This window comes from Centruroides sculpturatus, unplaced genomic scaffold (genome assembly GCF_000671375.1).
Source record: "Centruroides sculpturatus isolate CEXI.00-Female unplaced genomic scaffold, Cexi_2.0 scaffold1, whole genome shotgun sequence".
Classification (NCBI taxonomy): Eukaryota; Metazoa; Arthropoda; class Arachnida; order Scorpiones; family Buthidae; genus Centruroides; species Centruroides sculpturatus.
Genome location: NW_019384326.1, coordinates 1,713,493 through 1,731,899, shown reverse-complemented (window position 1 = coordinate 1,731,899; position 18,407 = coordinate 1,713,493). Strand labels below are relative to the sequence as shown.

At 31.4% G+C, this 18,407-nt stretch overlaps 1 protein-coding gene across 1 annotated transcript in view; it reads right to left on the bottom strand.

Moving 5' to 3' along the window:
- Positions 1-18,407, bottom strand: part of LOC111627483 — a 146,572-nt gene that overhangs the window by 52,995 nt on the left and 75,170 nt on the right. The window contains exon 2 of the mRNA XM_023371062.1: positions 8,410-8,542. Coding sequence (XP_023226830.1) covers positions 8,410-8,542 — 133 coding nt within the window. The remainder of the gene's footprint in view (positions 1-8,409; positions 8,543-18,407) is intronic.

Below are 18,407 nucleotides of genomic sequence, written 5' to 3'. Positions count from 1 at the left end.
GTTATTGAACTGTAGTTATTTGGCTTTACTGCATTAAACTTTCAAATCTGTACCTTAATAGATGCACTTACTTTACTTCACTGCACTACGCTTTAAACATTATAGACTAGGGGATGCACTTACTTTATTGCACTGCACTAAGTTTTAAACATTATACTCTATGAAATGCACTTACTTCCTTATATGAGCCCGTGTACCGAAAGAAAGAAGAAGAAGACGCACTTACTTTCACATGAACCCGTGTACAGAAAGAAAGAAGAAGAAGAAGATGCACTTACTTCCATATGAGCCCGTGTACAGAAAGAAAGAAAGAAGAAGAAGAAGAAGATGCATTTACTTCCATATGAGTCAGTGTACAGAAAGAAAGAAGAAAATGCACTTACTTCCACATGAACCCGTGTACAGAAAGAAAGAAGAAGAAGCACTTACTTTCATATGAACCCGTGTACGGAAAGAAAGAAGAAGAAGAAGATGCACTTACTTCACGAAACTAAACGTAAATATGCTGAATCTATTTAGCTTTCTAAACAAAATTTTGACTTTGGAGGACTCTCGAAATTATTATAAGAACTGATAAATCTATTAAGATACATTCGAGAAGTGATATTAAACTTCAGTGCAATGCTCTTCTCTAACTTCGATGCCTAAGGTGTGATTCTTCAAATAAATCATTTGAAAGATTAACGACTTATATTATACGAAATTTCTGGATGGAGGAGGATAACCTTATTCGTTTTCGTCTTTTCCTTTCCCTCTCTTCCTCTCCGAATGTCGCAGATTTCGGCTATTTCTCAAAATCTGACATGGCCACCATCAAGTAAACGCGACAACCAGGTGTCACGTGACAAATCATCTTATCGTCGAAAAGAAGCTTTAGGAAATTAGAATATTTATCTTCCCATATCGTTACAGATTTTTTTTACGTCTTCTATCGCAAAAATTCTACTTTAAATCTGGTTTCTATGGGTTACTTAATATTTAACCAATCTGTTAACGTTATTTAAATTCGAATATTAGGAATGATAAGAATTGTTATTGATTTATTTATTGAGTAAAATCAAATAGTTGGAATTTGTTGGCATATTTTCATTTCTAGACATGGGATTTGTAAAAATAAAATTACTTACAAAGTATTATAGAAAATAGTATCTTAATTAAACACCTGAGCGTGTGTTTTAATAAAATTGTTTTGATTAAAATGTGGGTGTTTGTATAGTCTCATTCCAACATATGTCTGGGTACAGTGCCATTCCAACATATACCTAGGCATATTGATATAGTGTTACTAAAGCATTGTACAAGTCGATCCCCCTATAACACTGTTGATTATTCCGTTTTATATGAATTCCATGTTGTACGAGTCATTTTAATTTTACAAATACATGAGTTGTTTACGGCCCGGCACACGTATTTGTAAAATCAAAGTGACTCGTACAACATGGAATTCGTATAAAACGGAACAATCAACAGTGTTATAGGGGGTCGACTTGTATACTATTATTCTAGTGTCTTCGATCAATATGTTATTATTTAGTTATATGTTATGTTAACACTGATATTTATTATGGTACATTTTCATGTATAGTACGGAAAATATAGTATAAAAGTATAGGATGTTGAACTTGTTTTTTAATGATAAATCATGCTGTATCGTTCTAGTATCTGTGGAAGACCACAGACACTATTTTGTTATCGGGATATGCCAAAATTTTGAAGTGTTCGAATGTCTTGGGTAATTTATGTAACAAGCTAAAGATATTATAATGTGTTAAATCAATTATATAGCCCGGTTTGCCGCTTTATAATATATCGAATTAGCATGGAAAGATTGGCCTCTTAATCGTAGACTAATTGAAGAATAACCTAATAAACGAGCAATGGTATTTATGATGATATTTTCTTATCATCTTATCGTCAATTCAAAGCACTACTGGCTTTTTCGAGTTTATTCTACAGTTAATAATTTTAATTACTGTAAAGATTAAACGAGGTTATGCGCACTGTTTGTAAGTCTATAGATCTGTAGTTACACGTCTGTCATTCAGTAGGTAAGTGTAGTAGGACTGGTCTGAAAGTCTATAGGTACTGTAGGTCCGTAGTTACTCGTCTGTATGTACTGTAGATCTATAGTTACTGTTCTGTAAGTATTGTAGTCTGTAGAATTATTGATTGATTGAATATTCTAAAGTATTGCATGTTTCTATCATATAATTGTATAAAATAATTGAAAATTAAATGCAACAAATCCAGCAATATTCTTTACAGGGCATAGAAAGATCATTCCATAGGATTTCTACGATCTTTTCTGTATTAGTAGATATATTTACAGATACAGAATTTCCTAATTACTCTAAATAAAACGCTCAAAATCCCATTTGAAGTGTACAGTTGTTTAAACTGGTCGCAAATTAAATTGAAACTCATCTAACAATATACCCGAATTTAATTAGGAATTTTCAAAATCTGCAGCAGTTTTAGCGTGAAAGTGAAGCGAAATTTAATTATCGATTACGATAAAAGTTAACGACCATTATACTTAGTAATTATCCACGAATACACACAATAAATTTAAAATATTCTAATAACATTTATCAAAGATATCGATCGAAAGTAAGTTCTTTTTTTTTTTCCTTTTATTTTAGTAGTGTCATTTGGTGACGATGGTCCTTTGGACAAACAAGATGACTCCGGTACAGAAATATGTGGCACATCTGGAACCACGGCTACGCTACTCCATCATGTGACAAATGGCTTTTGTCACGTAACACTGCCACGCTCGGAGACGTGTGGCAGTGTTTGTTTAAGATTCGATTGCTATAAACTCCCCAATGGCCATACCCTTAGAGAGGATGAACCCGTTACGTTGTTGTTACTAGAATTTCGACTAATTAGCACAATATTTAGTAAATATTTTAGTCGATTTAGCAGTTTTAAAGATTTGTTTCCGAATTTATCGCTCTAGTTAATCCCTTTGCTAGAAACTACTCTTTTGTGTAGCGAAGGTTTCGAAGAAAATTCATTTGCACTCTTAACACGAGATAAACCACAAGTCAGTTAACCGTGTCCAGTGCCCTTACGAATGAGTAAAATAAATTGAAGGGTATAGCATTGAACAAGTATTAGAATGGTCAACTGATTTTTGGACCACCCTGTATATTCGTCACGTTAGTAATTTAATTATTCCAACTTCTACAAATTATTAAATTGGAGAAATTAATTTAAGAAAATTTGGTTTTACAACTTCATCTTTTAAACTTATTGAACCAATTTAAAACACAAACTTTACACGCCCTTCTAGTCGTACTTTACCCGTTAAAATCTTGCAAATTATTATACAATATTTTTATTTATCTTGTAAACTTTACATGTAAACTAGCTTTAGGGGGGAGGGTCGAGGAAAAAGAAAACAAAACAAACACAATTTTCTCTGCTTCTAAACCGCATTTTCAGCTACGACTTCCTGGAAATATCGAACTGTTTGCTTTGACCAGATTTACGAGCATGTAAACCTGGCATTATCCCTTAAATTTATTATAGCTATATATTAAATCGGTTAAATAAGAAGAAGAAGAAGGGAAAAAAACAATAAGTTTTACAGAAAAAACTTTGTTTAAAAAAAACAGAGGAACCGCAAATCGACACGTCACAATTCCTTCATTCGTAAAGCATTAAAAACAGGAATCATCGTCAAAAAAAAAATTAAATTAATTCTGCTAATAAATATGTTTATTAAAATACAGGGTGGCCCAAAAGTCGCTTAACCGTGTTTTATGTTTGTGTTCCAACTACACTTGTGAATATGAAACATAAACTGAATTTTCATAACAAAGATCTCATTTCGAATAAATTTTAGTAAAGTTTATAAATACAGTGGTTAACGGAATTTTGGGCCACCCCTATATATATATTAATTAATCTTGCATAGCTTATTATCGCTAAACACATTCAAGCTAAACTCGTTGATATTTCTGTCATTAGTAGAAGTAGGAAATTAACTACGGAAGGTAATTAACTGTAAAGCGATAATTGTAATCCTACCTTACAACCATTGTAGAAACGACTAATCACAGAATAATATTCAACATTTCGTCAAACAGAAGATTATTAATAGATTGAGATATATATATCCACCTGCCATCGTACAATGCCTTATGTTATGCATTCTAACTACCGAATAAATATGTCTCGTTATACAATTATATACCGTCCTCCGCCCAAACAATTAAGATAATAAACCGGTTCTATAACTCAAAATGTATATATAATGCTATTGTTTTTTTCTTTTTGTTGATTTTAATGAAACTTAAACTGAGCGCAGTTGCATGGTACGGGTTCATTTAGTGCTTCACACTACTGCAATTATTTTGTATGGAAGTATATGCTAAATGGTTAAGGTTTAAAGGCGAAATTATATGCCATTTTTCACGTGTAATTCTCAGTTTAAACTTTTTTCAGGATGAAGGGAGGAATGAGAGTCCTTCCTTCTGTTTTTCCTATACTTATGCCTAAAGATGGATTCTCATTCCTCAGCTTGTCACTAAAGAGAAAGACTCCTTCCTTAGCTCGTGTCTGAAGAAGGCTCTTTCCTCAGCTTATCCCTGAAAAAAGCCTCTCCTTTCTTAGATTATCTCTGCAGAGGTACCCTCTTTCCTCAGGTCGTGCGTGACAAAGGAATCTCCTTACTCAGCTTATCTTTGAATAGAAACTCTCTTTCGTTAGGATGAGCTGAAATTGTCCTATAAGGGGTGGCTTTTTTTATTTTAAAAGCTCAAGCTGGCTTATGTACTAGTTTACACTATACTGCGACGTATCGATAGAAGTGTGCACTCTATCCAAATATTTAAGGTATAAGATTTAAAATTATACCATTTTAATTACTCTCCATTCTCTAACATTTATGTTCTAAGCAAATTCAAGATTATATCTGGAAAAAGGGCGTTTTTCTCGTGAATATACTAAAATTGTACTGTAAAAGATTGATTTTCACTTTAAAATGTGTACAAAACAGTGTAAAACTTATCAGAAACAAGGACTAAACAGGCTTTACGAAAGTAATGAGAGTAAATTTCTCACGCGTGATTCTATATAGCTTACTTACACTATAAATACGGCTTGTTTTAATGCAATATTTTAAAACTTTTGGGGTTTAAATTGTATAATGCATTAGATGTTAACAGATAAGGTAAGTTCAATCTATGTATTATGATTATAATGCAAAAATATAACAGGGAGAGAGAGCTGTGATGCGTGCAAATTCCTCACAGTTGAGTGCATTCAGCATTACTTTAATTACTGTAAAACTATTCTATTATCGGAAAGAATATTCAATTTTATATGCAACCACAATACAAATTACCTAATTTAATATATAATTTATTTTATTTAAAAGTAAATGGAGTTACTATAATGGATGAGGCACTATCCTAAGAGGAGGAGCCATAGCATAATACAGTAAAGATTAAAAATTAACCAGTTATTTTGGGCTGGCTTTTATGGGCAGACCCTTATAGGTAGGATTATGAAGGACAGACTAACAACAGGAGAAATGTTTATGTCTGTAATTTTCAAATTGCACATCAATAATCTGAAATTAAGTATATATTTTTACGAAGAAAGTAGTGTTAGTGACTCCTATAGATGATTAAGTCCATTGTTATAGTAAGAGAAGTGGATCCACAGATGGGGAATGGGCTCTTCCGGTATTATATACGACCACAGCATACCATATCGAATTAATATTTAGTGAACTATAAAGAGTTTTGGGATGAGTAGTAGTATACAGCTGGGATAGTATGGAGGGTAGTGTAATATCTTCCAGGAGACCGCCTCGAGTGGTGTATCACTAAAAGCTGCTGTCACGAAAGGAAAGCATCTTTCGGCTTCAGGTGACAACACAGTTTATCTCCTCTCAATAATATTTAGTGAATGGAACATGGTTCCTAGTATGCATCTGGGAGAAGAAGAAAAGCGGAGATGGGAATTTTTCCGAGTGAATCTTTCAGAGAGATGCATCAAAGAGAATAAAAGGAAATATTTTCATATAATAAAAAACAGAATTTGTGAATAAAAGTAAAAAGGAAAAAATTTACCGCGATTTGGAGCACGTAGAAGATATCTTTTTACCATTCTATTTCTAAACCGTGATGTGGCAAAGTGTGGTTTAACCACAATGCTAATCGCATAGGATAAAGAAAATTCAACTGAAAATGACTTGATAAATTTACTCCTTACAGCAGCCATTTTACAGAAAACTAAATCAATTTTATATTATAAAATGCAACAATAAGTTAAAAAAAATTAAGTTAAATCGGAAGAAAATCTAAAACATTCCACCCAATAATTGAAATCGCTGTTTAGCTGTCTAAATTTTAACTTTACGGTATAATTATTGAGCGTGTTTTGCTTTATTATTGTGTATTTACATATCTCAGTAACAGTACTCTCAGAGTTAACGTGATATGTCTTCAATAATTACGTGTATATCATTAGAATTAACACGAATATCCTCATTAAATATGAATACCCTCAAAATTAAAATGGAATATTTTCAATAATTATGTGAATATTTTTAGTATTAACGTGAAATATCCAGTAAATTAAAGTAATCCACATTAATGTGAAGTATATTAATTGATTGGGAATATTCCACGTCAATTCTCAGAAGATTTTCAAATTATAAATTCAATTAAGCATTATCCTGAAAAGTTTTACTTCATTATGTTATTATATATATATATATTTTATTTACTTTTACAGCTGCAAGTTTCAGACATTTTAAAAAATTAATAGACTGACAGGAAAGAAAGTCTATTAAACTCCGTTCAGAACGACAAACCAATAAAAGTTGAACTTTCTCTACTCCCAAAGTATTTATTGTCGAAGAGGAAAACTGCCCTTCATCCTAAAGAAAGCGCAGTAAAGTGTCCAGATTGTGACAGCAATCACGGAATTGTCACGGTTTAACAATTGCTCTTCTTCATCCACGGTACAAGTACTCAATTAGGTAGCTCCATTTAGAAAGTTCGCTTCTACACATATTAAGGAAACTTCCATTGGGAATCTTAACAGATGCTGCTGCGCTCATCCAAAGTTTCCAGCATAACATGGCAAAATAGGAAATGTTTCCCAGCTACATGGATGCAATCATATACAAGAATCATCAGAGGAGATGCTAAGGGTTTCTTGGGATATCGATACTTCTCTCCGCATCTTCTTTATCTCACTCCTGCAACTCTTTCCACTCTCGATACAAGTTGATTTATAGAGGCAATTGCTGACTTTATTCCTACAAACAAAAGATTCTCAGAAGTTTCTTACTGTAGCCTTCACTTATATTGTAATGGCTTTGCTAAAATTACACCATTTTATTCCATTTAACTGCGCTCTTTTATTAAGTTTTAAGCGTTATAAAGCATCCTATTCTACAGAAAAAGTAATTAATTCATTCTCTCTTATACGTTTCCTGCTATAATTTTACTAAAATTATGCTTGATATGCTCGATTTAAATTGCTTCCTGCGTGAATTTTAAGCGCTGTTAAGATTGTTATTTAAGAAAGAAATCAAATTAAACGAATAAAATTAAAATTACAACAATTCTACAGGAGAATTAAGCGGTTGTTACTGTAACAGTTGGCTTGTAACACGATCAATTCGTTAAAATGATGCTTATTATTCAATTTAACAAGCTTCTTACAAGTTTTTTTAAAGTTTCTAAGAAGATTTTTAAGTGAAAAAAATGTCCAATCAATAGAATAAATTTAAAATAACAACAGAGTAACACTTCCAGAATTGACTTTATCATTTGTTACTCGTAACGATTGCTTAAAATTGCATCATAAAACCGTTTTTTTTTCTTTTATCGACAGAAAATTAAATTAATTAAAGAAAATTAAGAGAATAATATGTTAATTACCCCCCGAATAAACTAATTTATACGCTAATTTTACACGTTACGTGTTACTTTCCTAAATTTTTATTTTTTCGACGGCCATTTTTGCAATGCTAAATTTTCTAAGAAACCTTCTGGAGAAATGTCCGCTAATGACGATTACATACTAATTTTCTGAAAAATTGAAATTGTGCTCATTATTTAAGGCCCTTTATTAGAAGCCAAAAGCACTAATTAGCTTAATATAAATCATAACGTTGTTGTTGTTGTTGCTGCTGCTGCTACTGTAGCTGTTGTTGTTACGTGGGGTGCTATTATTGTTACGTCAGCAGCACGTAATCATTTTAGAGAATTAAAACGAAGATATTTGGAACATCTCCAAAATATTTGGAATGTTGGAATGCATTTCTAGCGTTATAAAGAAGAAGAAAGAAGGGAAGACATAGAAATTTTTAGAGATTATTTGGAATTCCGAAAGAAATAACTCGAGAGGAATTGTAGAAAAACGTAATAAACGTACCTGTTGTGGGCGGTAAATCGAAGATGGAATTCCATGTTGGCCGAACGTCTGATTCGATGACGCTGATCTCGCAAGGAATGATGGTCATAATACAATGGTTCAAAATGGCGGATGAAATCGTTCAGAACCAGACCTAAAGATGTATAAAAAAAAGAATATATGATGGAGAGATGGTTGTAAAATTCTTCTTTACTCTTACTACTATAGTAACACGCGTATGGTTCAGAACATCTGGAATTTTTAATATTGCCTTTGTCTTAAACTAGTGTTATACGCGATCTGAGTATTGTAAAGCTTTACGTAATAGAATAACGCACGGAAATACAATAGATTTTTATGTTTTCTTGGCTGTAATAATAAGAAAACTTATTACTTTTCGTTGTTTCGTACAGTGTTGTAATCATTTTTTTTTTGCCTGGTAATACATAAGAATGGTGTTTTACGAATTAGGCCAGTTCACAAAGGCTTTTCTTACGTTATGTTATGTCTGGCCAATAAAACAAAACGTTTAAAATAACGTCTTATTTGATTGGCCAGACATAATGTAACGTAAGAAGAGCCAGTGTGAACCAGCCTAATTCGTACACAAGTAGTAAAACACCATTTTTGAAGAAAAGTGTGTCTGAATGCAGTCTTAAACATAAAACATAGGACAGTCTGTACATGTTTTGAGTAATTGTACGCTGTGAAAAGAGGGCATGTCCTCCTTTTTTCGAGAGGTTACTGAGGTTACCATATAGAGAATATGTCCTCCATTTTCACTTTAAAAAATGCCGTCCTCTATTCAAACGCACTCGTAGTGTCCTCTGTACAAAACAGTTTGTCCGCCATATACAGGTTTATATCTGGTAAGGCTGACTACGAATAGTTTTATTGTGTAATAAAATGTAAAAACATTGCTACATTGTTTTAATGCACAAGGTAAGATAACAGTAATATATTTGTATATTTATAGTGTTAAATGTACAATTTACTTGTCCTCAGTATCGTACACTACGTTTATTGTATTGTATAGTACTGTACATAAAATAGTACAATTTAATTCTTTTTAAACATTTAAAAAGCATTTAAGTAATTTAAACTGTTCAGTGGGCCTGGTCAAACCCACAATAGGTCTGAGGAAAGGCTTTAGAGTGGAAGGAATAAAAGAAACTGTACAGTTTAATAAAATAATTGTACAACTGTATAAATGACAGATTTATAATTTTTATATAATATATATTTATAATATATTAGCTGCGTGTGCCCAGGGTTACTCGGGTTTTTGAGGGGTGAGGATAAGTTAAAATTACTTGGCTTTAGATGTATTTGGGGTGGAGACCTCTACAGTATTCTTTCTATAGTGTTGAAGCATATCCACGCCAAATTTAGTTATATACGTTGAACAGTATGGAACCCTTTACTTAACATACATACAAACACATATTTTGACCTTTATATAGCCTATATAAATAATAATATAACAATTCACCTAGAAGAAATCAATACACTATAAAAAATTTTTATACTGTCATTTACACTTATAAAATTATTATATTAAGAAATTTATATTATTTATATGAAAAAATCTTGTTAAAAATTACAAATTTTAATAATTAAATTATAAGTAAAATTTACATATAAATAATTTAAAATTTTGTAATATTTATTTATTTCTTTTTACAGTATATCATTAACAGAATAATCGCAGAGAAATGCGAGTTAAGAAACTACTCTTATTGAATTGAAGAAAATATGGGTTAAAAATGTCCAGAAAGATTTTTATTCTGTTACCAAACAAGGTTAAGAGTTGGCTCTGTAACCAAGTAGTGTAAGTGCAATTTCTTGCTTTGCTACTAGAATATTTCTTTCGATTGTGAGTCGTCTTATTATTGCTAACTGAATAAAAATGGAATGAAAATAAGTTTCGATGCAATTTAATAAGATTATTCAAGAAAAAAATTACGAGTACAGTATAGCAAGGAAAAAGTAATTATATCTTTAATTATAATGTTTCATGACTCAAAATTTTCATTAAAAAATTAATACAAAAGATATCATGAAAATGACATTTTGTCAGTTTATAAAAAGGCAGTGGAAAAATGACATTTTGCCAGTTTATAAAAAGCAGTGGGAAAAGTTTCCTGGAAAAATAACATTTTGCCAGTTTATAAAAAGGCAGTGGGAAAAGTTTCCTGAAAAAATGACATTTTGCCAGTTTATAAAAAGGCAGTGAGAAAAGTTTGGTGGAATAATGACATTTTGCCAGTTTATAAAAAGCAGTGGGAAAAGTTTCCTGGAAAAATAACATTTTGCCAGTTTATAAAAAGGCAGTGGGAAAAGTTTCCTGAAAAAATGACATTTTGCCAGTTTATAAAAAGGCAGTGAGAAAAGTTTGGTGGAAGAATGACATTTTGCCAGTTTATAAAAGGACCAATATAACAAGTTGTGCAAAAAAATTAAGCATTAAATCAAACAGTATCCGCTATTTATAAATTAACACAAAAATGTGAAAAAAGTTTAAAAATCACACATAAAATATTGCGAAATGTATATTTTAAAATAAGTATTAAGTCATAAAACTTTTCATAATACAGACTTTCGTTACAACGTATCAATTCTTGTAAATTTAAAGAATATAACGAGTACCCAATTAAGAATTCAGATGATCCTTGTAAACATTCGTGGCACACAGTACAGATAATGTTTAAAGGATTCAAAAATGGGCACTTTTACGAAATTCTCTGGCGTGTACAATTGTACAAGATGATTTTTCGATGATTTTATTCCGTTTGGAAGATTACCAATCAACTAAGAAGACGTTGTGCATACAGCACAACCTCCAAGCATCGCTGTGCCATTACACGTTCCCAAATCATACAACATGTTAGTGTATTCTGCATTTGTAGAGTATCGATCTACGGACATACTGCAACTTCAAATCAAAGAAAACTCTCTTCCTGTTCGAGCTGAATAGCAAATTGTTAGAATCGAATGGAAAAGGATATTTAAAGAAAACTGAACTATGCCATCCTCTTGACTCTTCCCTTACCATTTATTTTTCTTTTTTCTTTTTTGAGTGTATTCTACTTATCTAACTGTAAACTTGCTCTTATAATGAAATCATTAAAATATAATGGAATAAAACTTGATAAAAAATTTTAAAAAATTCAGCAACGAGTTGCGTAACTTTCCCGGCAAAAAAGTTAAAATTGCGTGTGGCTCCATCTGTTATGTGATTTTATAAAAATGTTTTTATATTATTAATTATTGTGGAATGGCAAAAGCTTAATTTCGAGGATAGAGGCGAGTTTTGTTAATAATTGTAAATGCTAATAACGAGGAAATCATAAAGTTGGACCCCACTCAAGATACGACACGTGAACCTCTCCATTTCTCCAACCCGTCGACCTTTAACCACCAAAATTTAACAGAAAAAATGCACTTTATACACAAACCTTTCTTCAAAATTTATGAAAATTTCGGCAAAAGGCACGTGAGTTATTAAGCTACAAATTGGCTGAAGAGAAGCCTGCCCTCCCACACACTAAGATTTATACATACGGAAAAGACCTCAACTTTTTTAAAAATCTCGTTGTTTGAAGGTCCCCCGAGTACAAAAATATAAAAAATCTTCGGGGGGTCATTTTTTGAATGGTTCCTCTGCTATATATAACACCTAAGAAAGTAAAATGCATTTCTACCCCCATTAGAAGGTTTTATTGTGGCTTAATTGAAGATAAAATAAGTTAAAATGCAACAAAAAATAATCTTTTAACACTTTTTATAAAAAAATTTATCTATAAAAATACAAAAATTTAATAAATTTTTAAAGAGTGATATTTTTTTTTTTACTTTAATTTTCTCTAAAGGTTTATCATAAGAAAAAAAAAGGAAAATATTTAACTTATTATAATTATATTAATTAAATTAAAAAATGTTCAAAGTTTAATGTAATAAAAATGAAGTAATAAATTATATTATATATTATTATGTTATTTTTATTTTAATAAAAATTTAATTATGCATCGATATTTAATTTAAAAACCTCTACGGAATATCTTTAATGATACGTGCTTATAAATCTTAAATTATCATTTTGTTTATGAAGTTTTTAAGTAAATCGATGTTCGGCGATGTTTTCTATTTTATAAATTCATAAAATTCGTTTATTTTTTCAAAATATTTTTAAACTTGCTACTTCTTAGAATCTTAGAATGATGTCATTTCAATACCTTGATATATTATTATTATTATTATTTTAAGCACATTTTAATAATTTTAAAATAAAACTTAAATAAACAAGTCTAGAAGCTAATTTAAAAATTTAATAATAAAAATATTATTATCATTTAGATATTTTATTTTAAAAATGGTATTAAAATTCATTTTCTACCCCCCTACTCTCTGCTGTCTATTTCTCTCTTTCTCTTCCTTTCTTTTCGCTCCCTTTCTGTCCCTATTTCTTTCCTTTCCCCCCTCTCTCTCTTTTTTTTTCATGCTCCCTTTCTGTCCCTATTTTTTTCCCTTCCTCTCTCTCTCTTTTTTTTCTTTCTTCACGCTCCCTTTCTGTCTCAATTTCTTTCCCTTCCCCTCTCTCTTCTTTTCTATCCCCTCTCCTTTTTCTCTGTATTCTTTTCCCCCACTCTCTCTTTTTCTCCCCTCTCCCCTTTCTCTCTCTCCTTTTCTCTCCCTCTCTCTGTGTTCCCCCTTTTCCCTCTATCTCTCTTTCTCACTTCTTCCTCTCTCCCTTTCTCTCTCTCTCTCTCGCGTTTCCCCTTGCTTCACTCTCTCTCTGTCTTCCCTCCTCTTCCCCCTACCTCCCTTCCCCTATCTCTCTTTCTCATTAGCTCTCTTCCCCCTCTCTCTCCCTTTCTTTCCTCCTTCTATCTCTCCCCTTCTTCCTATTCCTCTCTCCCTTTCTTCCTATTCCTCTCCCTCCCTCTTCCCTTTTCTTTCCCTCTATCTCCATTTCTCTCCTTGTCTCTTCCTCTTCCTCTCTCTCTATTTTTTCTTTTAATTTTTAATTTTAATAATATTTTTATATCTTTTAAGAATAAACTTTATTTTCGGGAGTTATAAAAAATTTATTAAAATGAATTCAAATAAAACATAAAAGCGAAGCGTATTAAATAATTTTGTTAACAGAAATGACGAGTTTTAAATAAATAATTAATTATATTCAATTCATAAAAATAGGAAAATAGTGTTTGAAAAAAAATTAATAAAAAGATAAAAATTTAATAATTAAGTTTAAACAGACATTCAACAATTGAAGAAACTAATTATTAGTTTATTCAATTGTTGTATAAGAGTGTAGACGATGCCTATTGTGGATAAGTGTGTGGTAGATGCCTGTTGTTAGATAATTCTGTGATGTCTAAGATTCCCAAATTGGACAGGGATGATGTAACATATTTTACCTGAAAACTTGTAACGCGAAAGCTTTATATTAATAGAAGAAACACGAGAAGCTATCTCTAGATTGTATATAATACATAAAATATATACTTTATAATTAATTTAACTCCGGGGCATCTCTTCTTAATAGGTCGACCAAATGCCGCATAGTAAGATGATATTCTAATGCCACGAGAGATCCGGATTTAATTCTAATTCATATTCCCTATAATTTATCTTGACCAGTGGTGATAGGGCATCGTTTTCTACTATTATCTGATAGAGGTTAAACCGTAATGGGCATAATTGTCTTTTCAATGGGCATTTCTCTCGACCTACCTCAATGTAAGGTATAGTAGGGGAGACCGGGGCAACTTCGGCATACGGGGCAAGTTTGTCAAGCGCTTTTTTTTAAAAACAAATTAAAAGGAGACTTTGGTTATAGGTTAGGCAGTTGAGTTTTATTNTCGGCAAAAGGCACGTGAGTTATTAAGCTACAAATTGGCTGAAGAGAAGCCTGCCCTCCCACACACTAAGATTTATACATACGGAAAAGACCTCAACTTTTTTAAAAATCTCGTTGTTTGAAGGTCCCCCGAGTACAAAAATATAAAAAATCTTCGGGGGGTCATTTTTTGAATGGTTCCTCTGCTATATATAACACCTAAGAAAGTAAAATGCATTTCTACCCCCATTAGAAGGTTTTATTGTGGCTTAATTGAAGATAGTTTGGTGGAATAATGACATTTTGCCAGTTTATAAAAAGCAGTGGGAAAAGTTTCCTGAAAAAATGACATTTTGCCAGTTTATAAAAAGGCAGTGAGAAAAGTTTGGTGGAAGAATGACATTTTGCCAGTTTATAAAAGGCAGTGGGAAAAGTTTCCTGAAAAAATGACATTTTGCCAGTTTATAAAAGGACCAATATAACAAGTTGTGCAAAAAAATTAAGCATTAAATCAAACAGTATCCGCTATTTATAAATTAACACAAAAATGTGAAAAAAGTTTAAAAATCACACATAAAATAACTGCGAAATTTATATTTTAAAATAAGTATTAAGTCATAAAACTTTTCATAATACAGAATTTCGTTACAACGTATCAATTCTTGTAAATTTAAAGAATATAACGAGTACCCAATTAAGAATTCAGATGATCCTTGTAAACATTCGTGGCACACAGTACAGATAATGTTTAAANATATTTTAAAATAAGTATTAAGTCATAAAACTTTTCATAATACAGACTTTCGTTACAACGTATCAATTCTTGTAAATTTAAAGAATATAACGAGTACCCAATTAAGAATTCAGATGATCCTTGTAAACATTCGTGGCACACAGTACAGATAATGTTTAAAGGATTCAAAAATGGGCACTTTTACGAAATTCTCTGGCGTGTACAATTGTACAAGATGATTTTTCGATGATTTTATTCCGTTTGGAAGATTACCAATCAACTAAGAAGACGTTGTGCATACAGCACAACCTCCAAGCATCGCTGTGCCATTACACGTTCCCAAATCATACAACATGTTAGTGTATTCTGCATTTGTAGAGTATCGATCTACGGACATACTGCAACTTCAAATCAAAGAAAACTCTCTTCCTGTTCGAGCTGAATAGCAAATTGTTAGAATCGAATGGAAAAGGATATTTAAAGAAAACTGAACTATGCCATCCTCTTGACTCTTCCCTTACCATTTATTTTTCTTTTTCTTTTGAGTGTATTCTACTTATCTAACTGTAAACGTGCTTTTATAATGAAATCATTAAAATATAATGGAATAAAACTTGATAAAAAATTTTTAAAAATTCAGCAACGAGTTGCGTAACTTTCCCGGCAAAAAAGTTAAAATTGCGTGTGGCTCCATCTGTTATGTGATTTTATAAAAATGTTTTTATATTATTAATTATTGTGGAATGGCAAAAGCTTAATTTCGAGGATAGAGGCGAGTTTTGTTAATAATTGTAAATGCTAATAACGAGGAAATCATAAAGTTGGACCCCACTCAAGATACGACACGTGAACCTCTCCATTTCTCCAACCCGTCGACCTTTAACCACCAAAATTTAACAGAAAAAATGCACTTTATACACAAACCTTTCTTCAAAATTTATGAAAATTTCGGCAAAAGGCACGTGAGTTATTAAGCTACAAATTGGCTGAAGAGAAGCCTGCCCTCCCACACACTAAGATTTATACATACGGAAAAGACCTCAACTTTTTTAAAAATCTCGTTGTTTGAAGGTCCCCCGAGTACAAAAATATAAAAAATCTTCGGGGGGTCATTTTTTGAATGGTTCCTCTGCTATATATAACACCTAAGAAAGTAAAATGCATTTCTACCCCCATTAGAAGGTTTTATTGTGGCTTAATTGAAGATAAAATAAGTTAAAATGCAACAAAAAATAATCTTTTAACACTTTTTATAAAAAAATTTATCTATAAAAATACAAAAATTTAATAAATTTTTAAAGAGTGATATTTTTTTTTACTTTAATTTTCTCTAAAGGTTTATCATAAGAAAAAAAAAGGAAAATATTTAACTTATTATAATTATATTAATTAAATTAAAAAATGTTCAAAGTTTAATGTAATAAAAATGAAGTAATAAATTATATTATATATTATTATGTTATTTTTATTTTAATAAAAATTTAATTATGCATCGATATTTAATTTAAAAACCTCTACGGAATATCTTTAATGATACGTGCTTATAAATCTTAAATTATCATTTTGTTTATGAAGTTTTTAAGTAAATCGATGTTCGGCGATGTTTTCTATTTTATAAATTCATAAAATTCGTTTATTTTTTCAAAATATTTTTAAACTTGCTACTTCTTAGAATCTTAGAATGATGTCATTTCAATACCTTGATATATTATTATTATTATTATTTTAAGCACATTTTTATAATTTTAAAATAAAACTTAAATAAATAAGTCTAGAAGCTAATTTAAAAATTTAATAATAAAAATATTATTATCATTTAGATATTTTATTTTAAAAATGGTATTAAAATTCATTTTCTACCCCCCTACTCTCTGCTGTCTATTTCTCTCTTTCTCTTCCTTTCTTTTCGCTCCCTTTCTGTCCCTATTTCTTTCCTTTCCCCCCTCTCTCTCTTTTTTTTCATGCTCCCTTTCTGTCCCTATTTTTTTCCCTTCCTCTCTCTCTCTTTTTTTTCTTTCTTCACGCTCCCTTTCTGTCTCAATTTCTTTCCCTTCCCCTCTCTCTTCTTTTCTATCCCCTCTCCTTTTTCTCTGTATTCTTTTCCCCCACTCTCTCTTTTTCTCCCCTCTCCCCTTTCTCTCTCTCCTTTTCTCTCCCTCTCTCTGTGTTCCCCCTTTTCCCTCTATCTCTCTTTCTCACTTCTTCCTCTCTCCCTTTCTCTCTCTCTCTCTCGCGTTTCCCCTTGCTTCACTCTCTCTCTGTCTTCCCTCCTCTTCCCCCTACCTCCCTTCCCCTATCTCTCTTTCTCATTAGCTCTCTTCCCCCTCTCTCTCCCTTTCTTTCCTCCTTCTATCTCTCCCCTTCTTCCTATTCCTCTCTCCCTTTCTTCCTATTCCTCTCCCTCCCTCTTCCCTTTTCTTTCCCTCTATCTCCATTTCTCTCCTTGTCTCTTCCTCTTCCTCTCTCTCTATTTTTTCTTTTAATTTTTAATTTTAATAATATTTTTATATCTTTTAAGAATAAACTTTATTTTCGGGAGTTATAAAAAATTTATTAAAATGAATTCAAATAAAACATAAAAGCGAAGCGTATTAAATAATTTTGTTAACAGAAATGACGAGTTTTAAATAAATAATTAATTATATTCAATTCATAAAAATAGGAAAATAGTGTTTGAAAAAAAATTAATAAAAAGATAAAAATTTAATAATTAAGTTTAAACAGACATTCAACAATTGAAGAAACTAATTATTAGTTTATTCAATTGTTGTATAAGAGTGTAGACGATGCCTATTGTGGATAAGTGTGTGGTAGATGCCTGTTGTTAGATAATTCTGTGATGTCTAAGATTCCCAAATTGGACAGGGATGATGTAACATATTTTACCTGAAAACTTGTAACGCGAAAGCTTTATATTAATAGAAGAAACACGAGAAGCTATCTCTAGATTGTATATAATACATAAAATATATACTTTATAATTAATTTAACTCCGGGGCATCTCTTCTTAATAGGTCGACCAAATGCCGCATAGTAAGATGATATTCTAATGCCACGAGAGATCCGGATTTAATTCTAATTCATATTCCCTATAATTTATCTTGACCAGTGGTGATAGGGCATCGTTTTCTACTATTATCTGATAGAGGTTAAACCGTAATGGGCATAATTGTCTTTTCAATGGGCATTTCTCTCGACCTACCTCAATGTAAGGTATAGTAGGGGAGACCGGGGCAACTTCGGCATACGGGGCAAGTTTGTCAAGCGCTTTTTTTTAAAAACAAATTAAAAGGAGACTTTGGTTATAGGTTAGGCAGTTGAGTTTTATTGGTGGCTTGTTGAGTGTAGTGTTTTTATTGTTCTCCAACAAGCGTAGTTGAATTATCAAGCAAATTTTCATTTTCGTTCAATTCCATATAATATTTTTTTTCCATTTATATT